This window comes from Suillus subalutaceus, assembly GCF_016647625.1.
Source record: "Suillus subalutaceus strain FC151 chromosome Unknown DFJ58scaffold_77, whole genome shotgun sequence".
In the NCBI taxonomy this organism is placed as follows: domain Eukaryota; kingdom Fungi; phylum Basidiomycota; class Agaricomycetes; order Boletales; family Suillaceae; genus Suillus; species Suillus subalutaceus.
This window is the reverse complement of record NW_024540326.1, coordinates 22,464-44,954: the sequence shown is the minus strand read 5'-3', so window position 1 is coordinate 44,954 and position 22,491 is coordinate 22,464. Positions and strand designations below refer to the sequence as shown.

At 47.6% G+C, this 22,491-nt stretch overlaps 9 protein-coding genes across 9 annotated transcripts; 6 read left to right on the top strand and 3 right to left on the bottom strand.

Annotated features, from left to right (window-relative positions):
* Positions 1-748: 748 nt before the first annotated feature.
* On the bottom strand, positions 749-2,743 carry DFJ58DRAFT_461019 (aspartic peptidase domain-containing protein). Its single transcript, XM_041380498.1, has 7 exons — positions 2,712-2,743; positions 2,110-2,641; positions 1,936-2,061; positions 1,566-1,884; positions 1,377-1,510; positions 1,206-1,324; positions 749-1,152 (listed from the first exon to the last, which is right to left on the bottom strand). Exons 2-7 carry the CDS (start codon positions 2,411-2,413, stop codon positions 916-918), a joined length of 1,239 nt encoding a protein of 412 aa, XP_041242252.1. The 5' UTR covers positions 2,414-2,641; positions 2,712-2,743; the 3' UTR covers positions 749-915.
* A 1,631-nt stretch (positions 2,744-4,374) lies between these two features.
* Positions 4,375-4,832, top strand: DFJ58DRAFT_795495 (uncharacterized protein). The gene is made up of 2 exons (XM_041390531.1): positions 4,375-4,525; positions 4,591-4,832. Exons 1-2 carry the CDS (start codon positions 4,417-4,419, stop codon positions 4,776-4,778), a joined length of 297 nt encoding a protein of 98 aa, XP_041242251.1. The 5' UTR covers positions 4,375-4,416; the 3' UTR covers positions 4,779-4,832.
* Positions 4,833-4,848: 16 nt separating this feature from the next.
* Positions 4,849-5,831, top strand: DFJ58DRAFT_889489 (uncharacterized protein; the record flags this gene model as incomplete). The annotated part of the gene is made up of 4 exons (XM_041394718.1): positions 4,849-5,009; positions 5,077-5,198; positions 5,297-5,342; positions 5,413-5,831. Exons 1-4 carry the CDS (start codon positions 4,925-4,927, stop codon positions 5,829-5,831), a joined length of 672 nt encoding a protein of 223 aa, XP_041242250.1. The 5' UTR covers positions 4,849-4,924.
* Positions 5,832-6,137: 306 nt separating this feature from the next.
* DFJ58DRAFT_842773 (uncharacterized protein) lies at positions 6,138-8,695 on the bottom strand (the record flags this gene model as incomplete). The annotated part of the gene is made up of 8 exons (XM_041392874.1): positions 6,138-6,965; positions 7,054-7,127; positions 7,158-7,446; positions 7,496-7,549; positions 7,631-7,828; positions 7,877-8,301; positions 8,354-8,570; positions 8,621-8,695. 8 exons carry the CDS (start codon positions 8,693-8,695, stop codon positions 6,138-6,140), a joined length of 2,160 nt encoding a protein of 719 aa, XP_041242249.1.
* Positions 8,696-10,832: 2,137 nt separating this feature from the next.
* On the top strand, positions 10,833-11,809 carry DFJ58DRAFT_729687 (uncharacterized protein; the record flags this gene model as incomplete). The annotated part of the gene is made up of 5 exons (XM_041385782.1): positions 10,833-10,992; positions 11,047-11,124; positions 11,173-11,379; positions 11,460-11,660; positions 11,709-11,809. 5 exons carry the CDS (start codon positions 10,833-10,835, stop codon positions 11,807-11,809), a joined length of 747 nt encoding a protein of 248 aa, XP_041242248.1.
* Positions 11,810-11,987: 178 nt separating this feature from the next.
* On the bottom strand, positions 11,988-14,135 carry DFJ58DRAFT_729686 (uncharacterized protein; the record flags this gene model as incomplete). Its single annotated transcript, XM_041385781.1, has 6 exons — positions 11,988-12,994; positions 13,052-13,407; positions 13,460-13,608; positions 13,814-13,855; positions 13,925-14,040; positions 14,066-14,135. 6 exons carry the CDS (start codon positions 14,133-14,135, stop codon positions 11,988-11,990), a joined length of 1,740 nt encoding a protein of 579 aa, XP_041242247.1.
* Positions 14,136-15,869: 1,734 nt separating this feature from the next.
* DFJ58DRAFT_716992 (uncharacterized protein) lies at positions 15,870-17,823 on the top strand (the record flags this gene model as incomplete). Its single annotated transcript, XM_041384292.1, has 7 exons — positions 15,870-16,325; positions 16,385-16,687; positions 16,805-16,888; positions 17,000-17,172; positions 17,206-17,348; positions 17,411-17,608; positions 17,657-17,823. The coding sequence occupies 7 exons, from the start codon at positions 15,870-15,872 to the stop codon at positions 17,821-17,823; spliced, it is 1,524 nt and encodes a 507-aa protein (XP_041242246.1).
* A 694-nt stretch (positions 17,824-18,517) lies between these two features.
* On the top strand, positions 18,518-18,697 carry DFJ58DRAFT_662698 (uncharacterized protein; the record flags this gene model as incomplete). The annotated part of the gene is made up of 1 exon (XM_041382314.1): positions 18,518-18,697. The coding sequence occupies one exon, from the start codon at positions 18,518-18,520 to the stop codon at positions 18,695-18,697; it is 180 nt and encodes a 59-aa protein (XP_041242245.1).
* A 1,456-nt stretch (positions 18,698-20,153) lies between these two features.
* On the top strand, positions 20,154-21,133 carry DFJ58DRAFT_729683 (uncharacterized protein; the record flags this gene model as incomplete). The annotated part of the gene is made up of 4 exons (XM_041385780.1): positions 20,154-20,271; positions 20,322-20,524; positions 20,687-20,754; positions 20,803-21,133. The coding sequence occupies 4 exons, from the start codon at positions 20,154-20,156 to the stop codon at positions 21,131-21,133; spliced, it is 720 nt and encodes a 239-aa protein (XP_041242244.1).
* Positions 21,134-22,491: the final 1,358 nt, after the last annotated feature.

Below are 22,491 nucleotides of genomic sequence, written 5' to 3'. Positions count from 1 at the left end.
CGCCGTTGGAGGATTTAGAGGAGGGGATGGGGGTGGCCGCAGCCTGAGGTGGGGGAGTCTGTGACTGTGACGTGGGGGGTGACGCGTACGCAAGATCGGAGTGCGTCTAGTTCGTTGTCGCCGGATGATTTGCTCAAGGGCTATTGGGGTTGCCTTGGCGGCGACGCGTGAGGGCACGGGAGAGTGATGATAACGCTCATGTGAGTTGTTTTTGTGCATAAATTTGTTTGTTGTCTATAAGGACGGCGCGTAGTGAGGTAGGCGTTCATAGTACTACTACTACTTAAGTACGGTATGCTCCACGTTGGGTTGTGGATATCGTTTAATATTACAAGGTGATACCTTAGGACGTTGGAAAGCATGTAATTACAAGGTTAAGATCGATGACAATTGAGTACTTGCTGTGCGCTGATGTGTAATTCGTCACCGTGAATAGGAGGTCGATATCAAGCTACACTGAGCGTTTTAAAACCTAGCCTTAAGCTTTAGGCCGTACTAGCCGTAGGCCTGAGAAAACTAGTGCTAATTACTCTAAGTTGGATTGGGAGGGTTTTCCTGATGCTAGACATGAGCAGTTAGCACATATATCTCGCGGAAGAGCTTGTACAATCATTAATGTCCGCAAGATTCACTATTAGAAGATGATTCGTCCCTTGTTATAGCCCTTTCTGAATTTAGATGCTTAGAGACTTGGATAACTCTACGCTGGGTGATCATAAGTGGTCTCAATATGATTTAGGGCTAGTGGAGCTGGGGTGTCTTCGTGGAACAGCGATAGCTAACGTTCGAACGCTCAACTACGACTCCGATCGAATTTATTTCTAGAAATGCTTCCAGAAGATAACTTGGTCCATATGTTGTGAAAAATGTTATATTGTAACGTACAAATACCCAATACCCAATAAAAAAATTGCATCAGTTGGTAGTGGCGTTCGTGTATGCGGTTGTGGCAAAACCGACTTGGGAGTTGGTGGTATCGAGCACGGTGTAGAAGCGCTCAAGAAAAGTGTAGCCGTTGATAAAGTCGAGACCTTCACCACTGGGGGTGCCAATGGAGTTGACAATGAGGTAGATGTAGCTGGTGCTACCACCTATATAGGTGTTAAGGGAACGAGGCCAGATCTGGCCGTTAGGGGTGAGAGCGTAGGTGCTCTGTGCAAAATGGTGAACAAGAGGCATTGAGATTTGGTACAGAAAGGGCGTACGCTGCCAACATTGAAGTTCAGGTTCTCGAGGGCACTGTACTGGGTGGAGGTAATGCGGAGAAGACCAGTCGTGTCGTCCAAAGTAGCACCGGTTGCAGACTGGTACAAGCTGAAGGCGTCTATTGAATAGTACTGCAGATGAAGATCACTCGCTGGACTCGAGATACGCACTGGTGGCAATGAGGATGAGAGTAGTGCCAGTATCAATGATACCAGCCGTCTCGGACAAGATGGTCGTGGTGCCGTAAGTGATACTCTCGTTGATACCCCAGTAGTAGGATGAAGGGTAGGTGGTGGTGAGAGGACTGAAATAGGCAATTACTGTCAGTCCGGATTGATCTCTGAGCTGCAGCAACTTACGTGTATGCAATGGCGCCGGTGTACTTGGTAGCGTCAGTTCCACCGAAGGTGAGCTCTCCGTTGGTGTCTGACTCCGAGGTGGTGGGCTCGAAAGAGATACCAACAACTATCTGAGAAATGATGCCTTGGCTATACAGGTTGTCAGTGACAGTCGGGATCGTCGTGGATGGATCTGCCTGGACCTCTCCCAAGTCTAGGGGCCCGATGCAAAGGACACCATCAACACCAGTGAAGCCGAATGAAGTGGAAGCAACAACAATCGGCTGCTGGATGATGGTGAGCTCACTACCGAGAGTGACGGTGTCGGTGTACTCAGTTCCTATAGATAATCGTAAGTATCCTAAACTTATGATATTGTTGTATGTCATACCAGAGAGGGAGCCGGAACCGTAGGTGACCGCTATAGCCTTGCCAGTGTCGACGCTGGTGCTGGTCTTCACGTAAGTGGTGGCGTCAACGCATGTGATCGAGCAACTGTTGACGACAATCAAGTTGTCTGCAATAATATATGAGTAGCCGCATGTTTTCTCATTGTTGAACCCACAGGTTGTGGCAGGGTTGCCAATGCCAACTGATGCGACGTAGTCTACAGCATCGTTTGTCACAGGAATGCTACCAGAACGACGGCCAAGAGAGTCTCTGCCGAAAGCTTTGAGGGCGGTGGCGCGAGATTGGTCGTGCTGCAAGAGGTTCATGGTACCACCAGAGGTGTTTAGCCTCCTGGCGATTGGGAGGGTGATGGGGGAGTCGCGAATTTCAACAGGCGATGCCGCTATGGACAAGGCCAGGAGGAGAGTCGTCAACACAGCTGGGAACATGATTGAATGGTACCGGAAGATAATGATCATACCACATTTCGAAGTCCATTATATACTATGTACTGGTAAACGTGAAAACACTGTGAGTAGTACATGGTTAATCTCATCCTCAGAAGGCTGAATCATATGGAACGCGCCTCCTCAGGTGAAGGGACCGAAAAAAGGAAAAACTAAACAATTGACTCATTGTGCGCGCATCTTGGATCAAAACTGATATAGCGGGACAGGTAGCTTGTTTTTGGCCGTGAGTAAGGGGAACTGCATCCATGGACCATGAGTAAGAGGATGCGGTGTTCCACCAGTTTTATTCATGGACTGGAGTGCTTACTTTGCATGGTGAAGCTCGTGCATGACCTTCAGGCTCACAGACTCGACTCGGGCCCGAGGGTGCGCTGTTCCACCAGAAATAGTAATGAGTGCTTACCTCGGAGTCCTTGACATTGTAGCCGTGGGAACTATAGAATCATATGATTTTGCTCCTGCCAAACATGACATCTATACCGGTACCGTCAGTCATTGATACATATGTGGCCATCGATGGCCGAATAACATCAGCGGACCATATGGACTGACATTACTCCACTGCAGCCGGTAAGGGGTAGTATTTTCTGCTCTATTTTAGCTTAGGGTCATGATATGATTGACCTTTCCGGTGTTTACCGAGGATCATCGATCAGCGCTGGATGATTCACTTCAATGAACGTACTAGAGTATCCCACTGCACACCCAATCGCTCCTTATCTCGTTCAAAACGCTTACTTCAATACTCACACCACACTATCTACCACAGCCGCTAGCACCCTCTCAACTCTCCGTACAAGAATACCCATGATGCGCCTCTTGTGCCCTCTTCCTACTCCTTTCCCCTCCTATAGATCATGTAGCTGTCCATGAATATACCGAGTCCGGAGGTAGGATATTAGCATTCTGTGTTAGCGTTAGAAAGGCGCTCTATTTGGACCGAGTCATGGCTTTGGATCACTATCCGCGGGTCTTGGTCTGGACATGGTGAAAGACACTACTATACTCACAGTCGCTGATGGAAGCGCATCCCTCTACATCTCCTTCTCAACTGCTATTGGAACAAACGCAGATGTATCTGTAACCGACACGGTGTTATATGTATCCAGACTACCCACGTGCCCTTTGGACTTTGAAGCAATCATCCTCGGTCGTTATGCAGAGGGGAATCCGCCTGCCGGTATCTTATCTCAAAGCGGGCTTGTCGCCATGTGGAATTGCACACCATCCCTTCCATATATCCTGCTGTCGCGATCGCTATCCGCACTTGGTCTGTGCTTCTCCTCACAGAGACATGATCCCAGTCTTGAGCCACACATTTTGCCCCAGTTTCTTCTGGCTCGTCCAGATTCGTGGTAGGTGCAGTACTGCATCGTAGAGGCACTGCTCAATCATTCAAATCTTGGGTCAACCGTAGGCGGTGAATCACAACGCGAGTGAGAGCCATTTGTGTTCGAAGATGCCAACGACGATCATTACAACCAAATTCCCTCTCAAATCCGAAAGTCGAACACGTACTAGTACCTTCAAAACCTCTAACTTCCGAGGATGAATGAATATGCACCCCACAATTCTCCCCATCTGCCTTCTCCCGTGCTGTAGACGAGTTTCGCTCTGGAACAAAATACACAAACCCGGACACCTGGCGCATCGGCGATGCACTCATATACGGCGAAGTAGTCTCCAGCACCCAAACAATGTTTGACGAGTGCGTCTCACCCAGTCACGTCCGTCCCACCGCCCACCGCCTCAGACAACCCAACATCAAATTCAAAGTCAACGCCGGAACCACGGAAAATGGACGGGATACTGGTAAACACGAGTCTTGGCGGTGGTGTGGCAGATATAGTGATCAGTACGGTACCCTCCTCCCTTTTTTTCTCAGTGACATGAAAGCTCACTCAAACTCATCGATGAAAATCAATAGGAAGTAGTCTCAACGTCCTAAATGCACCGCCCATCGCCTCACTCGTCCAACTCGCATCTACACCTACCTCAGGGCTCTCTGTAGAATGCGTAGCAGCGGCGGTTCTCAGAGCGCATATGGAGTTCTTTTTTACAGAATGAGGAACCGGGGTTTCACCCGTTCATGGATCAATACCTTCGATCATGGTTACATTCGTACGTCTCTGTTATGTTTCGCTTTACGTCGATGTTGATTGTCTGCTTACTCGTGGTTCGAACAGAGATCAGCTCGTCACACAAAAGAACCGAATTCCACACCGAAGTGTCCGCATCATCTATCACACCTGACCACGGATTGTTGCGTACTGTGCCGATAGGCGGTGGAGAGTTCATCGATTTACAGCCTGATGGGCCTGATGGGAATAGCTTTGATATGATGAAGGGTTTGATATCGACGAAGAAGGGGTAATAGGTAGGAACAATGAGCATGCAGAACTGTTATAATTACACTGGCATACAAAAGACACCCATCTAGATAGGAGCCCCTTCAGTGAATTTACCCGTATTAGACGGACAGCTAAGGGTGACAATGTACCAATAGAGGCGGGCCAGCCCATGTGGGCCCATGGCCATAAGTGTACCATGATAGACGAGTGGGCCGGAGGGTGGTGTGTACCTGTTCCAAACGGATGGGCCGGTGGTATATCTTGTAGATGGTAGTATAGGAATGTACTATATAGGATATCTATGTATATAAATGAATTCAGTGTGCGATGGAGACGAGTGGGCCAAGGGTACAGGGTACAATGGAGACGGGTGGGCCGGGGGTATGGGGTGCACTAGAGTTCAGTGGGCCAGGGATATAGGTGTGATGGGGACGAGTGGGCCGGTATGTGAGGCACAATGGAAGATGAATGGGCTGGGGGGTAAGCTCAATGGAAGATGAGTGGGCCGGGGGGTAAAGCTCGATGATATCCCATCTGGTAGATGATGGAAATTTCTTCCGGTATGGAAGGCGAAGGTGAAATGGATGGTACGGATGAACCGGAAGTGTTAAACGAATGGGCCGGAAGAGCCGGAGGGGCATGAAATGGATGATACAGATGAGCCGGTAGTACATGAAATAGATGAGCCAGATGGGGATGAAATGGATGATACAGATGAGACGGTAGTACATGAAATGGATGATACAGATGAGCCGGTAGTGAATGAAATGGATGAGCAGGATGGGGATGACATGAATGATACAGATGAGACGGTAGTACATGAAATGGATGAGACAGATGAGACGGTAGTACATGAAATGGATGATACAGATGAGCCGGTAGTGAATGAAATGGATGAGCTGGATGGGGATGAAATGGATGATACAGATGAGACGGTAGTACATGACATGGATGATACAGATGAGCCGGTAGTGAATGAAATGGATGAGCCTGATGGGGATGAAATGGATGATACAGATGAGATGGTAGTACATGAAATGTATGATACAGATGAGCCGGTAGTGTTAAACGGATGAGCCGGATGGGGGTGAAATGGATGATACAGATGAGCCGGTAGTGTTAAACGGGCCGGATGGTGATGAAATGTATGATACAGATGGGCCGGTAGTGAATGAAATGACTAAGCCGGTGGTGTGCTGTGTGATAGAGGTGAAGGTGAAATGGATTATACAGATGAGCCGGCAGAGCGCCATCCAGTCCCGCAACATTCTTACTGCTGAATGCATATTATGCAAGTCAAATCATATTGATTGAAAGCATGCAAGGTTGACAACACAATGTAGATGACTAGTACATACAAAAACATGAATGATGTGCTAGTCTTACTGTGTCCAATCACCGGAAGGCTTGCATGGATATCTAGCACTCACTGATTGACCTTGGTGCGACAGAGGTCCATATCGCGGGCATGGCAAAGGAGCCGAGATGGACTGTGCATCAGCTGGCACACTTGATGGCCCGGCGACTGGGAGATCAGGAGATTGCGCAGGTGGTGACCCAACCAGAGGAACAGACCAGCTGGATTCCCTCATTGTCAATGGTGGGATGTTGGTGGGGGTGGATGACACCCGGTTGTGCCTTGCGACTGGTGAGCCATCTGCAGTGTCACCAAATGTATCACCACTGGTCTGGGCACCCATCCAAGATACATCCGGAGTGAAGACATTGTTGGTCACAGTGCGGGCAAACACACTGATGGATGGGCCGGGAGCTGTGATGGGGGGTGGATTGAATGCCGGTGGACTTGATGCTGTCGCTTGACTGGATCTCTGCTCCCTGAGATACCTGACAATGCCTCTTACTTCGGCGGTGCACTCAGAGAGGAGTGCATGCTGCGCATGCATATCCTGCTCGTTGTGATCAATCTGCACCGACATGGCGCTGTCAGATGCCTCTGTGAGGTCCATTCGACGCTCCAGGCAAAGTTGCTGGAAGTCGATTTCCAATCGATCACGTGTACGAAGTTCCTCCATCTCAAGACAAATTTGGGCCAATATGGCCTCCATCTGGTCATGAGAAAGGGGGTGCCGGGTGGATTGACCGGGTCCGGAAGGCGTGGTAGGGGAGGGTGGGCTGTAAACGACAGGTAATGGTGAGAACCGGATGTCGTCCTCTGAGGCCATGGCCGGTGATGGAGGTGGAGGTGGCAACTCATCATTGTTAGGGCTCGATCCAGTGATCAGGAGGGAAATCGTTTGCAGATGCCAAAGGGGCCGATTGTTGTTGGGCACCCATCACATCCACAGTGCCATTGAGCATCTGGACGCTCTCGTCTTCCTCTTGGATAGGACTAGGTTGCTGGATTGTCTTGTCTACAAGCATGCATTAGAATAGAAAGCAACCGGAAGCAAAATACTTGCCTTTCGCATTAGATTTCTGCCCCATCTTTTTTCCGGTGGCTTTGGACTGGGTTGTCTTGGAGTGAGTGGTGACTGCAGTCACAGGGGGTGCAGTGTCGGTGGTGGGGGCAATGGTGGTGCTCGCTGTATCGGTCTGGATGCATGCCATCTTCCAGAGGTGGCACAACAAGCAAGTCGAGGCGACATCACCTTTCTTCGTCAACCAGGGGCAACACTCCACCTTCTTCGCCCGGCATCTGTCACAAGGCGGCAGAGAACCGTCAGTGGGGGGCTATGAGGAATCAGCATGGTAAAAACATAGCAGTGACCAGAAGACTCACCTGTTCTTGGACCTTGGCTTTCCTGCCAGTGCCCTTGCCCTTGGACTGGATGGACTATGGAATAATGTCAGTCTGTATTCGACCTTCGCAGTTACATGCAAATCCTACCAGTTTTTGTCACTTCCCTGGTCGTACAGTGGCCTGCACCAGGATCAGCGATGGACCAGGCAAATATAAAGAAAAATAAAAACTTGCCTTTGATCTGCCTTGTGCCTCTTCATCCTCCTCCAATTCATCTACTTCTTCATCACCCTCACTCACAACCAACCGACTTGCCTTCAGTGTGCCCGGCTTTTTTGCAGGGATGACAGCCTTGCGCATTGATTTCCGGGGCTGTTTTCAGCGTTAGTAATGTCAAATTTACAAAGAAAAAACACTTACCTCGACGTCCGGAAGATCATCGACATCGATGAAGTCGTCATCCTCATCGCCGTCAACTTCCGGTGCCTTGGCCTTGCCTTCCCTTCCCCTTCCCCTTCCCCTTCCCTTCCCTTCCCCTTCCCCTTCCCCTTCCCCTTCCCCTTCCCTTCCCTTCCCCTTCCCCTTCTCAGTGTCAGTGTCAGTGTTGGACAAGATCTCCTTCGACTTGATGACAGGCTTCCGGGACCAGTTGGCACGAGGCAAAGGAGGGCTGGTACTGAGGCAACATTTCCGTGTTTTCGACAGCCCTGCCGGTGCAGGCTCACCAGATGCTGCATGTCTGGGCATGTGAATGCTGACATGTGGTGCAGGTGCCGGGGCACGAGCAGGAGAAGGTGGTGGTGCAGGTGTGGGTGCAGGTGCAGGTGTAGGTACCAGTGCAGTTGCTATTGCAGTCTTAGGTGTGAGTACCGGTGGGATGAGGAGGAAGACACTCACCAGGAGCTGCAGGCGCAATAGGTGGTACATCACCCAATGTCTTACTGTACAATGGGTGCTTCATGCACATGTCCTGATTGTGCCCAAGACGGGTCCAATCCGGTATTTCCACCAATTGTGTGGTGTGCCTCTGAGCGTGAAAGATCTCTGCTGCAAGTGACAGCAGGCCAGGGGGGACATAGGAAGCCTCCTTCCCATAGGTGCGAATCGTGTCATTCTGTGTGACCATAGTATCAATCAAAGCAACTGACAGAGAATGAAACATACCACTTCACGAGCAATCTTCCAGCTCAACTCCATTTTTTCCTCTTGCAATGGCAACTGGATAATGTCTTCAACCATCTCAGTGAGCCGGTGAGGTGATCTCAACCTGGCTGGGCTGATATGAAATATCTAAAAATGCTCAACCAGTATAAGTGAGTCTTGGCTCTGCCTAGCTGCTATACTTGCAGAATGCAAGAATGTTCGACCCTAAAGGGGACTGCTACTGAACACAGAACCAGATGAAATAAAGACCCTTGAAGTGTGATGGATGCGCGAAAGCGCAAGAAGAAAAGCGAAGTGAGCGCGAAGCGCGAGAGAGCGCACTAAGGTAAGCGCGAGCATGGGAACATGAGCGCTAAGGCGCGCGTTGTGCGGAAAATATTGGATAAAGAAACGGATAAGGAAGCGGATGTGCAAAGCGAGTGCAAATGCAGAGCGAGTGTTATAATGAGTGCGGATAAAGGTCTAGTATAGGCGGATAATGATAACCATTGGAAACACAAAGTGCGCCCAAGTGGTGACTACTACTTTAGAGTAAAACCCAATAGCGAGGGAAGTACAGCAAAGGGGAGTAATTTAATGATGGAGTAGTAAGTCAGCAAACTTTATACTATGGAAATCGCATTGGAAGCGGAAGGGATAGGAGCAATAAGCGCTATGAATACATAATGACATGTAATAGCACTGCAATGCTTGTTACAAACCACGAGGCAAGGGATATGATGTACCAATGAGGTGGGTGGACATAGAGGGACATTCCTGGATGATATGCGATGCAGGGCGCTTAAGCGTGAGAAAGCGCGCAAGGTGTGCATGTGGGAATGCTGCACGTTGTGCAGGAAAGTACCGCGCCTATGGCGCGTTTCACGGGAAAGCTGCGTGTTATGTGTAAAACGACTAGAGACATGATAGAAGTTGAATATAGCTGATGGTGCAAGTCGTGCATTGAAGGCCAATTGTCATGAGTTGTGAAAAGGTGCGAAATGTGCCCATATGTGCCTGCAGAAACGCGAGTCTCTACATCGGGCTACAAGAGCTATGAGAGCCTGGTTGGCAGCGGCAGTGGAAGACGCAGAAGTAGAGTGAGAAGACATGGCAGGGAGATGATTGCAGTAGAGACTTAGTGGACAAGTAATCTGGTGTGACAATTATATTGGCGCTAGGCATGTATACCTGCATAAGCCTTCAATAGGTGGACCAAAGCTAGACCTCATATCATTCACTATTCCCCTATACATGGTCTTCAATTGTCTCAGCTATAATCCTTGTCCGATGCTATTCCGCACATTCCCGCACTATGCGCGCACATTCCCGCAGCGCTATTCATGTTCCCACGACTTATCCTGCGCTATTCCCACGCTTATAGCGCTGTCGGAACTACCAGCAATGTGTCTATAGGAGCATTAGTGCATGTCCACTCTATCTAGTGCTTGTTCCCGCGCTTAGCGCTTATCCAGCGCGCTGTTCTCGCGCTCTAGGAATCACCCGAAATGTCGGAATCCATCCATGGTCCATCCTACCTCATTGGTATGTAATTTGCCTTGCCTCGAGTTTGTAAAAGTGCTACAGTCTTATTACATGTATATCCTATCCCTTCTGAGTCCGAGATAGTATAGTTTACTAGTATAAGAAGCCTATGGTGACTACTTCGACATTACTTCCCTTCAACTGTATTTCCTTTCCCTTAGGTTTTACTTAGAAGTAGTCACCCTTTAGTTGCGCTCTATGGCCCCTATTTGACTTTCCTTACCCTTGCAATCAATACCCTTGATCTCACTCGCTATCCAGCACCCTCCTTTGACTCAGTGTCCGCTTTCTTGACTTCCACTCTTTCCTGCGCATTAGTGCTCTATCTTGCGACGCGCTATTCCCGTGATTTAGCGCTCTTTCAGGTCTTTTGATCTTGAGTTGTTCTTAGTAGCTTTTCCCTCGGGTCAAACATTCTTGCATCTTTGTTGCAAGTATAGCAGCATAGGCAGAGCATTAGACATATACTGGCTGAGTACCTTAACAAGTGCCTAGTCAGGTTGTGTTTTTCACACTGGAAGAGACATGTTCAACAACCACCCTTGGGAAAATGTCGGCAACCGGCAACCCGGCCCGACCCGGATATATCCGAGTCCATTGTTCGCTGTCAGTGTCTATTTTTATATCTGAATATCACATTGTGCGGTTCACACGTCATCAGCAATCAATTGTCACTAGCTAACCTGTGATGAAACCATCCGGTCACAGGCACCAGCAGAACATCTATTCTGCCGGTGATCTTATGAAGACCGTGGATTTATACAACCCTTTCATTAAAATGAAAACGAGAAGGATGCGATTGTCCGCCATTGCCAAGCATAATCTACATGTGCCTAGTGAGGACGAAGGTAAGAATTTATCTACTACCACAATGGACCGGTTGACATTATCCGGCATGCCAGTATTTGACACCTTGCAGCCGAGAGGCGAGGAGCGCACTTACAACAACCCTATGATGGATTGTTCAAGCATGGATGAATGTGAGTTCATCTCATGCACAGCAAAGACAATTGACATTACCTTTGAAGACCTAGATGTCATGTCAGCTCATGACCGGCTGAGAGATGGCAATAGATTGAAGACGGTCCACTTTCAAACTGGGGATGACCACCGGTCATTGGACTTGGGTTTTTCTGAGTCAGATGATGACCGGATAACCAACCCTCACAACCACCCACAACTGGACATGTTAGATATGCAATTCCCCACCCTGCCTGACGATGAACAGTCAAATGGTGAGATGTCAGAATTGGGGTTTCCTCCAGAGTCGGACTGTCGGAGATGTGCTAGATTTGGGGTTCAATATCGACGTCAGTGATCCAGGCCGGACACACATATGGGCTGCTGGAAATGGGCTTCAACATGAATCATGTAGATGAATCGCTGGACTTAAGAAATAATATCATGCTGGATGAAAACCCTCTGGAGATGGGTTTCGATATGGATTCGGTGCATGAAAGCCCTCTAGAGATGGGTTTCGATGTGGATCCGGCGCATGTTGACCCGGATCGATCTTGTAAGCCTTCTTGTTGCTCCAGATATCATACTGACCATTGAAATTCAGTCGCTGTCATTCGAACTGGATCCCATTGGATTTGTAATCCAATGGGCTGTAGGCGATTTGCATATAGCAATACACCGGTTGGATATGGACCGGGCTGGTGATGCAATGTCGCCGGACGAGGCCTTTGCAAGACAAGAAGTCCTTGACTGCACACAAGAGTTGTTGCTGGCATGTCAACTGATATCGATATCTCAACTTTCAACATGAAGTATGTATTTCCAGTCATATGCTATCTACACCTATCACTAGAATACTTGTGTGCAAAGATCCAAATTACTACTACTGCATATACTGAGCTTTGTAAGAGGCCTTTGAAGTTCTAAGAGAGCGCTTTGGCTCAGAATCGGTGGTCTGTGCTTCATGTCCTTTGGCTTTCTTGCCGGTGGTCCTTGGGGCAGCGGGTGTTGGTTTGGGCACCGGTGTTTTGTGGTTTTTCTTCTTGGCATGGACACCAGATGTAGGACCAAATGCTCGACTGTTTGAAGGACAAGGATCGTTGTCATGAGCACCAGTTGATTGCGCAGAACTGGTGCTGGCGTTGTTTGGCTGAGATTTCTTTCTTGGAGGCCGACTGTCCGACTCTAAATCAGATTGAATGTGATCAACCCTACCGCGCTTTTTAGTTGGTTTTAATTTAGGTGGCAAAGGAACCGGCACGGATTTCTTGACCGGTGGGTGGGGATCTTCATGCTCTGCAGCAGATGGAGCCGGACTAGCCCTGCTGCGCATGTTGACTGGCCTGGATTTCTTGACCGGTAGGCGATTTGTGACAGGTGTCGACTTTGGAGGTGGCGATGTGCCATCGTCATCATCGTCATTCTCGTCATCATCGTCCTTCTCGTCATCATCGTCCTTCTCGTCATCATCGTCCTTCTCGTCATCATTGTCATCGTCCTTCTTGTTGTCATCCTTCTCTTCATCTTCATCATCCTTGTCCTCGTCCTCACTACTCGACACCTGTTCCACCCTCCCGGTGCGCTTTCTGGTAGACTTTTTCACTGGATCCTTGGGTCTTGTGTCAGAACCGTTTCCGGAAATCACCTCTGCCAGTTCTCTCATCGTCTTATTGTCGCCTTCCCAGCCTTTAAATTCAAAGGTTGGGCGAACATGGCCCTTCTGTCTTTGACACCACAACTCTAACAGCCGGTCAGCATCAGCCAACCAAATCTTTGATAGATCGTCAAGCTTCCAGCCGGTAGGTAAAAATTTGGCTGCGATAAAGTCCCCCTGAGCCTTCCTCACTGAGGCCCAAGGCACAGACACCTTTGGTTGTTGGCTGCACAACCCTGAAAAATAGCCGGTCAGTTGATCAGCTCTCCAGATGCATCATTTGTGAAACTGACTGTAGTGTTTTGTGAGGAACGTCCTGATAAGATGCTTTTTACTCTCAAGGTTAAGCTCTTTCATGTCCAGTATGACCGGAAGCCCATAGCTATCCACCTCTAAAGGATATTCGTCCTTCTTTCCGCCTTTCTTCCTGCCTTTTTTCACCTCCCCCTCACTATCATTGTCATCATTATTCAGGTCAACATCTGGTATCACCCTATGTCGCATAAGTACTTGACTGAACAATGCAAGATTGTCAAACAGAAGCTCACCAAACTCTTCTCCAGCATAGGCATTCCACTCTGATAACATGGGCTTCCAGTCTTTCATATCGGTAAAACTATTGCCCTCCAACTTTTCATTGAAGTCGATTCTTCCAACCGGATCAGTATTCATTTACCGGTTGAGTGTGAAGTGGAACTCACCCATTGATCCGCACTTCGTCTTCCTCTTTCCATGCTGATAATATAAAAATTCTCATACCGGCCTGCTTCCACAACTTGGATGCCAGGTCCTTCATCAAACCAGGTGCTTTCTTCTTTGCAAAGTCCGCCTGGACAGCTGCAGGAGGAGCCTTGGCAGACCACTCAATCAGCAGTGTTCTGAGCTTCCTCCAGCTCCTCTTTAGATAGACTTGCCATGACTGCAGTGAGTGTTGTCTGATATCTTTCAATAAATGTCTTCGATCCTGGCATCGCTCCGGTCTTTTCGATGATCTCCTTCTTGCACAGTTGTTCTATGACTGACCAGGAAGTCCATTTCTGACCCAACTTGCTGACCTTTTTTCGAGTCTTCTCGGGTCTCCGGTTATATAACCAGTCCTGGTACATCTCAATACATCATGATAAAAGTCAGTCATCATGCATAAAATTTGAAGCTCAACTGCTCACATATTTTCTGTTCTTCAATGACCAGTCATCCATAGCAGGGGCATGCACCTTTGCCTCTTTTATGACCGCCTTCAGAATCTTTTTTCTATCATTGGCAGCGGCTTCCTTCCATTTTTCTAGGTGGGATTTTAAGACCAGCACCTCTTCCTCGGTCAATTTCTTCTGTTTGGTCTTTTGTGGGCTGTCGACTGATGAGTTGGATCAGGGCCATGGTAAAGCAGTTGAGGAGCAGTTGAGGTCTTGGTAGAAGAAAGGATGCATGCGTGTCTCACAGTATTAGGTTACATAACCGATGTACGTGACTGCAAACCGAACAAGAGATTGTCCAATACCTGTTTGTTGGTATGATTAGTATGATTCCCTTGACATCCTATGTGTTTCTGATGCATAGAAGAGAACTGTAAAAGCATACATACTTAGACCTGTATTATATAGTATATGGGCAGCATACAGCCCTCAGATACTGCATGCTAGAGACATAACCGATGTACGCGACTGCAAACCGAACAAGAGATTGTCCAATACTTGTTCGTTGATATGATTGGTATGATTCCCTTGACATCCTACGTGTTTCAGATGCATAGAATTGAGAACTGCACAAGCATACATACTTAGACCTGTATTATATGGTATATGGGCAGCATACATCCCTCAAGTACTGCATACAGGCCCTGTGCAATCATATTCCACAACTTGTTCGAGTAAGTATCATCACAAATGACTTTGGAGGCCAACATAAATGTGCATACAAACAGCCGGTGTCCCGAAGATCAAACAAGAAGCTTGTTTGTGTCCATAGAGTGGGTTATCAGGTTCAAACTGTTCTCTCAGAGCATGTTTTGCAATGCTAGTGCCCTCAACTGAAGGATTATCAATGTATTCACTTTGTCAGACTCATCAATCATCCAATCGAAAGAAGCATGTATTACTGCTGAACCCTCTTAATTAACTGGATCACCTTTCTTAGACCAACACTCTGGAACACTGGCTAGACAGAAGTATTTGAACCTTGAAATGTAACCTCCGGTCGACGTACTTTATCAAGTCAATTGTCATCTAACCTGAACATGAAATTCATGCGACTTGTGTTAATAGCAGGATTACATTGTTTGTTAGATGATGCAACTATGGCAACCCTCAGTGACTCCAACCTTAATATATACCAAACGGAGGTAATATTACAAGATCATCAGGAACAATGTGGTAATCCCGACCGTTCAAACCATTCAGAGTCTGGACAACACCGGATCAATCAGTCCCTTCATGAATGATTGGGTCATTCAATGACTAACAAGGGAAAATGTGGTAATCTCGATGGTTCAAATCACCTGGAGTCCGGAAAATCGATGGAAGCACCCGAGTCATCAAGTGTTCAGCATACTTATCCTGTCCAGTTGTAGTATCAACATGCCAAAGACCAAACAAAAGGGAATCACATACACCCCTCCTACGAAGACACGATTGCCTCAGCTGTATAAGCTCAAGGAAACAACTACAACTAGAGGATCCAGGTCATCTTGGGTGAAAGATTCATGGGCTCGGAAAACAAAATCAGTAACATCATCACCAACAAAATCACCCTCGAAGCATATACCTGGGTCCCCTCACTTGCTGTATGAAGGTGCCGATTTTGACTTTGACCAAGGTGACATCCCACAGCCAAAATTTCCGAAATCTCTGGCAAGCAACAGTCATCTTCATTTCCTGAGTCTGGCTCTGACCAGATCACACAGAGTCAGAATGCATATTTCCAGCAATGGAAGTGCAAGTTCAAGGACTACATAAATTCACTCATGGTCAGAGAAGCTCCTCCACCCGACCGACTTTGTTCAGTCTGCAAGAAGGATGGGGTGTATAGACGTCATGGCTGTTTCAACGAGCCACTCTTTTGCACAGACTGTTGCAGAATTCAGCATCAAAGACATCCATTCCATCGCATCAGTCAATGGACCGGATCATTTTTTCAACTTCACTCATTAAAGTTGGCCTGCACATTCACCTTGCTTACGATGGCACACCATATCCCAGCAGCAGCACGGATTACTCATCCGATGTCTTTCAATGGTCAGATACCGATGACGATATAGATGATGATTACCCAGAGGGACCTTTCATTCCACTGGTCAGAGACCCGGATCAGCCAGCAATAACTGTGGTAGACAAGTCCGGTGTTCACTCCCTTTCCATATGTTATTGCCACTGCCCTGGTGCTCTCAGCCGAGACATGCAGCTCTTTCAAGCCGGCTTGTTCCCGGCATCTTTCACCAGACCAAAAACTGCATTCACATTCGCTGTCTTGGACAACTTTCTGTTAGACAATCTCGAGTGCGGTACATCGGCCATGAATTACTACAGCAAAATTCGCAGACTAACACCGAGCATCTTTCCACTAATGGTTCCGGTGAGCTTGGTTTCACTTGGTATTTCACCATCCTGGTCATTAAAGAACAATATCTGTAGGATCGCTACAGAGAGCTCATGAGAGCCGCCAGGCAGTGGCGACAATGCAAGCTTTACAAGTGGCATGGATTTGCCCACAAAGATGACCAGCCAAAGGACGGCGATCTTGCCCTATTTTGCCCGGCATGTCCACAACCGGGTATAAACTTGGACCTGTCTACCGGTACAGTCGCCCAGTCAGATGATACACCTTCCTGGCTCATGACTAGATATTTGGTCATGGATGGAAATTTCAAAGCGGAGCACATGCATCCAGTGAATCCATCCGACGAAGTATCATTGATGGATGGCCTGGGATTCATGGTCTCCGATGAAAGATACAAGAGGCATTTAGCCACTGCTTGAGACCATGTCCAAAGGTCAGATTGCAATAATCACCGAGCAGTAAACCAAGCAAACACCTCACGGCAAAGGCTGGAGGCCACCGGTATAGGAGGATGTGCATGTGCACGGCATGGATGTTTCGTCCCCACATTCGATGGTGGACTTTCAGAAAGGCAAAAGGTTGGTACATATTGCATCCAGTCACATCAATGGCTGATCTTACAACTCTTACCCGGAATGATCAGGCAGATGAACATGGACTATGCATTAAGTCAAGTGCTCAACTATAAGACAGACGGAATCTCTCGCGCCATTACATTCTATGACATAAATTGTCAGTATAACAAGTATTTGAAGGACCAGATCACTTCAAGCATGTATCTTTCCATCCCCATCGGTATGGATATCATTCCTGGAATAGGTTTGTGGCATGTCCATGGACATCAAGACAGCTGCTTTGTCTGGTATGCATTAAATTTCATCCATGGCACCGGCAGGATAGATGGAGAGATCATGGAGACCCTCTGGGCTCCTATGAATATAATCTCTCCATCGGCCAGGGGCATGGGAACTCCCCATCGCAAGGAGGTATTGGATTATCAGATGAATGATTGCAACTTCATGAAAATGATTCGTATAAGTAAGTCGCCAACCTCCGCATGTACATATATTGTCCGTACTCATACAATGCATGTCCGGTAGCCAAGTTTCTGTCCAGGAAGTTGAAAGAGGCTATCAAGGGTGCTGCGGAGAGCAAACTTGCGTTTGATAATCTCAATGAGACAGCCCAGCCTGACATGGTCATTATATGGAAGGAAGAGGAGGCACTCGCTCATGCAAACAGAGCGGAGGATCCTGCAGCTATGGACATCTATGAGGTCCAGTTGGAAAGGGGCAAGTGTCTACTGTTATTGATTGTCCGGCATGTCTGATCACATGGTCGTGCAGCTCCAACAAGAAAACAGCAGGAGTTGCGCCTGTTGCAGGCTCAAAATCACCCTGAACATCCGGTCATCAACCCCCCTGGTCGACGAGGAGCTGCCACTTGGCTTGCAACCGGTCTCACTATAGAGGAATCCCAAGTATCTCTCTCCAGGGATGTGAAAAGGTTATGAATGCACCCCACAGATATGCAATTGTTGAAAGTGGCACGATGCCGGGATAAGCTTCACACTCAGATTACGAGCTTTCTGGAGATGGCACCTACTTATCTTGGAGTCGATGTCGATGTCAATGACCCGGAGTTTCCAGTGATTGTTCACAATTCACTCGATGATAATTATGAAGATTACTCTGATATCGACGAAGATCAAAATCCCGGTCCGGACATTCACAATGCTTCCATATTTCAACCGGAGCTCACCGTCATACCTCTGCCATCCAACATTGGTGAAGTGAGGTGCAGGGAGTTAGGTCTCACCAATCTCATGAAAGAAGAAATTGCCCTACGAGAAGGCCAGGCCAATGACACACTCCATGCCATTAGAGTTCATTTAGGGGATAAAGTTGTTATATTCCGCAATACTGTCTGGTCAGTCAAGTCACAGGCTTCATCTACTAGGGCACGGACTCGAGTTTGCTCAGTGGAAACAGCAGTCAATCTCAATGCTAGTATATATTCGAAAATGCCGGTCACAGTTGGCAAAGCTCCCTGACCACAACCTCTTGAAGAAATATCTTCCTTTGAAGAAAGAAGACCTGAAGGCCAGCTCTGCAGTGGCTGATCCAAATGCACGTGGTCAAAAGGATACCACTCTTTCATGGTTCTGGTCCTTGGATGTTCAGGGAGACACATCCGGAAATGATTGGATGACAGAATGTGAGTGTCCGGTGCCTCCGGTTACAGCGGGTTGTCCGGTCTCACATGTTCTAATAATAGTTTACCGGGTTAATTGGCTCTGGACAAAAGCACTGCGCGACCGGTGGAACGAGGAGGTTATTATTGTCAAACATGAAATGCAGTGGTCAATTAATTTCTTTAAACGTTGAGCCAAGCAATGGCTTGGTCACATGCACAATGCAACTGCTGCAGGGCTCACCGGACATACATGTTATGCTGCCCGACAATCTCACATATATGACCAACTAGCAGCACATGCAGAGGATTCTTTTCGCAAAATGATTGTTCAGCTACAAGTACCAGTATCGGTTGAGATGGTTGGTGGTACCAGTTAGTTACATAATTGTGGTTACCTGTTGATAATACCTGTTATGTAATATATGCGTGTGTTGGCATATAAATAATCCTAGTGTGTCGGTCACACTATAGCCTCACATTTCTCTCCATGAACAATACTACGACTCTCATCCCCTCTGACCAAATAGTCATTGCCACCAAGGGCAATCACATCACAGCTGCAGATATCTCTCGTGCACTGTTTTATGCCAATTCCCGGATGCTGGACCATGTGCCTGCATGTTGACAAGAGTTTTTCCCTGGGCCATGCCTGGTTATGCAGAGGCTTTCTACACCCTGATAAAATGGGAGATGGAGGTGGGTGGCCAGCCATGCTGATACTCCCATACCCTCATCTTTGTCTCTTTCATATAGACCTTTGTAATGCCTTTCATTAACATATGTTTTATTACCCGGTTGTCCGCTACTATTCCTCAACTTCTCAAGGATGTGCTCTCCACCATGACCGCACACACTTTGGTGGACCGGCGACCAGATGTTAATGCCATTTGCAGGATATCCGTGCATTGCGCATTTCTGCTGATTCAATCAAATCAGATGACTATGATATTGCTCATATGCTGGACTACTTCAATGACTGGTGGAAGGAGCCGCTTGGTTGTTGCAGGGTTTCAGATATGTTGCCCAAGTCATCTGTCCAAGATGTTATGGATTTGGTTGCATGGCACTTTTCACACCTGGTCAATCAGTCCATATGATCTTCTTAACACCAGATACTAACACCATACATGATAGCCTGATCATGTGAGGACCAGCCTTCTCCCATATATTGTACAAGGTCCGGATAATCTGCCGGAGACAATTGGTTTGTGCCACCAGACACAAATTGGGAGGGAGTTGCTGGACATGTTGCAGCTAAGGATGGTGAATCTTAGGCGTTCAAGTGACCGGTTGACCAGCTTGGTTGGGCCGATTGATGAAATCACCCAGGCTGTATCATCCTCACAGGCACTCATTGACAGGTTAAATACAGATGACAGTGCCTCCATGTAGTAACAGTTAAGCACACCCTAATGTCTGCTGGTATCCGGCCAATCTATTATACAATCATGTCATGTGTACCAGCATGTAAATGAAGTCTGTCCATGCAATCAGAGGTCATGCGAAAGTGGAGCTATTTTCTCCAATTGATATATCAGTGGTGCTTTCCTGTCACTTGATTGAATTGGCAAGCCATGGTTACAATTCCACTTGAACTGGGCCTTGTACCAGACATACCTTGCTGGTGAATTGGTGCATGAGATTTTCATGTCTACAATTCTTCACCGACCGGTAAAGGATATGGACCTTGGGCTCTTGGATATTGACACTTGCATTGCTTTGGAGCAGCTCGCCAATGTGATGGCTACTGCTTACTCTAACACCGGTAGGTATTCCAGCTCATTTATCTGTTCTGGTCAACTAATTTGCAGACAGTTCATCTTAAAATAGATATGGTTAGATACAATGACGCCCTGGACAAAGATGAATCCGGTCGAAGTGAGAAACGAGAGGAGAATCTTTTCAATAGATTCCTCCCTGAAGAGGAGCGTTTCTTGACAACCCCATCCGTTGGCATTGATTCCAGCGGTAGAATCATTGCCTGGTATTTGCCTGGAGCACTGACCGCTATAATAATGGTCTGTTTTTTGTGCATCTCCATGTCAAATTATCTTACCCAGATATATGACACAGAAAGATATTCATGGTGCCACAGATTCCATGAGTGGTTTGTTGAAGCATAGCATCACAACAAGCAAGATTGCTCAATGGAGGACCCACCGGTCTAACTTCCATACAAGTCCAGATGGGATGGTCACCCCCCGGTTGCATCAATATATCCCCTGCATGGTTTCAGCAAGGAAGAGAGGTGCGTCCGGTCAGCATGCATTGAAATCTCTTGTATGAAGTATTGTAGAAAACACGGCTTTCCAAATCTTGACCCTGAAGATGGCTTCTCGCCAGAGGTATCAGTGGCACTGAAAGGTGATGCCAGTCGTAACATTATGATATCCCTTCAAAGGTCCGGTATCATCATCTCTGCTGCACTTCGAGTCATGCACCCTGATCTTTATTGGGCCGGAATGGAAATTCAAGTCAGGCTGGGTGTATGGGCTGCCAGATATGAATTAGACGAGATGCACTATCATCTTCAACGCTGGACATCCGTCTTTAATGTGGTATCGATCATATGCAATCACCGGTCACCCCCTCATAGAGATCCCCAAATGTCGACCAGCAGCATTTGATATCATGACGACCGCCGGTATTTATCACCCGGTCATCATGGACTTTATGAATCTTGGGATCAAGTTTCTATATGACTCTGGCTCAATGCTGGCTTCATCATGTCGACTGGTGAGACATTACATGGATGTGGAAGAGGGCAACCGGATTGTGACTGCATGGTACATGCGTAGTGTTGCCGCGGCTCCGGCTCTGGCCGGCTTTAGCCGTGAGCGGAGCTTTAGTTAGCCAAACCGTGTATGTAGTTATAGCTTATGTAATTAGTAGCTTGGTCTAGTTAATGGAGCCGCATTTAAGGTCTTCAAGCCAGCTCTAGTAGAATAATAATAATAATAATAATAATATATATATATAATATTGTGCTACAGGGGGTGTTGGAGGAGATGCTGTTGATGCCGGAGACGTTGATGGTGAATAACTTGGTAATGGCGTGTTGGATGATGTGGGTGGTGTGATGTAGGAAGAGTTGGGGCGGAGGGAATTTTGGGATACCTGGTGAAGACGAAGCTGAAATGATGCGAGTCCCATACCTGGGGGTGTTGGAGGAGATACCGTTGATGCTGGAGACGTTGGTGTTGAATAACTTGGTGATGGTGTGTCCGCTGATGTGGGTGGTGTGATGTAGGAAGAGTTGGGCGGAGGGAAATCAGGCTTTGGCGGTGAAGGATAACAATGGCCATATGTAGGCGTAGGTGCCAAAGTGGTTGGAGGAAGTGGGAAGGGGATCTGTGGTAGGAGGAGGGGTTGTCTTAGATGATGAGGGAAGAATGTAAGTTGGGAAAGGTCCTTGACCTACAAAATCCTTCTTGACCATGTCCTCGAACTCCCTAAGCGTCACTGGATCCACATTGAGCTCCCAATCCAGATACTGACGCATCTTGCGCTCTATCTGAAGCCCACAGGCTTTTCGGCCCACCGCATGCATCTGATCCTGAAAAGTTTCAAGGTGAGCTGTGATGGGCGGGAGGGCACAGATCAGGAAGCCCTGTGTACCTTTAAGCATTGGAAGGGCAAGCATAGACTGCGGCCCTCATGCGAGAGGATGAGGCGGAGGAATGTCGTAGGTGAAGCGCGATTTGGTACCTTGTATGGTGTGTACTTGAGCGAGGAGCTCAAATACTGAAGGTTTGCTGTGTGCCGTGCTCGCGAAGCATGGAGGCTGCATAAATAACTCAGTATATTTGGATGCGATGGAAGCAAAGAATAACTCACCAATAAGTTGTGTTCATCTGCGACAAGTAAACGGGATATGGCGGAATGGCGGTACTGTCGTGACCAGTGAGGCTAGAATTTACTAAGTCTAAGATGCCCGTCGGCGGGACTTAAAGAGAGCGCCCAGCCGAGAATAAGTTACTAAAAA

Bases quoted from the DNA above. Each gene is read 5' to 3' on its own strand.
- DFJ58DRAFT_795495 (XM_041390531.1), top strand. From the start codon at position 4,417: ATGCGTAGCAGCGGCGGTTCTCAGAGCGCATATGGAGTTCTTTTTTAC. The intron at 4,526-4,590 runs GTACGTCTCTGT...TGGTTCGAACAG, and splicing joins CTTCGATCATGGTTACATTC to AGATCAGCTCGTCACACAAA.
- DFJ58DRAFT_461019 (XM_041380498.1), bottom strand. From the start codon at position 2,413: ATGATCATTATCTTCCGGTACCATTCAATCATGTTCCCAGCTGTGTTG. The intron at 1,511-1,565 runs GTAAGTTGCTGC...TGCCTATTTCAG, and splicing joins ACCGGCGCCATTGCATACAC to TCCTCTCACCACCACCTACC. The intron at 1,153-1,205 runs GTACGCCCTTTC...CATTTTGCACAG, and splicing joins TGAACTTCAATGTTGGCAGC to AGCACCTACGCTCTCACCCC.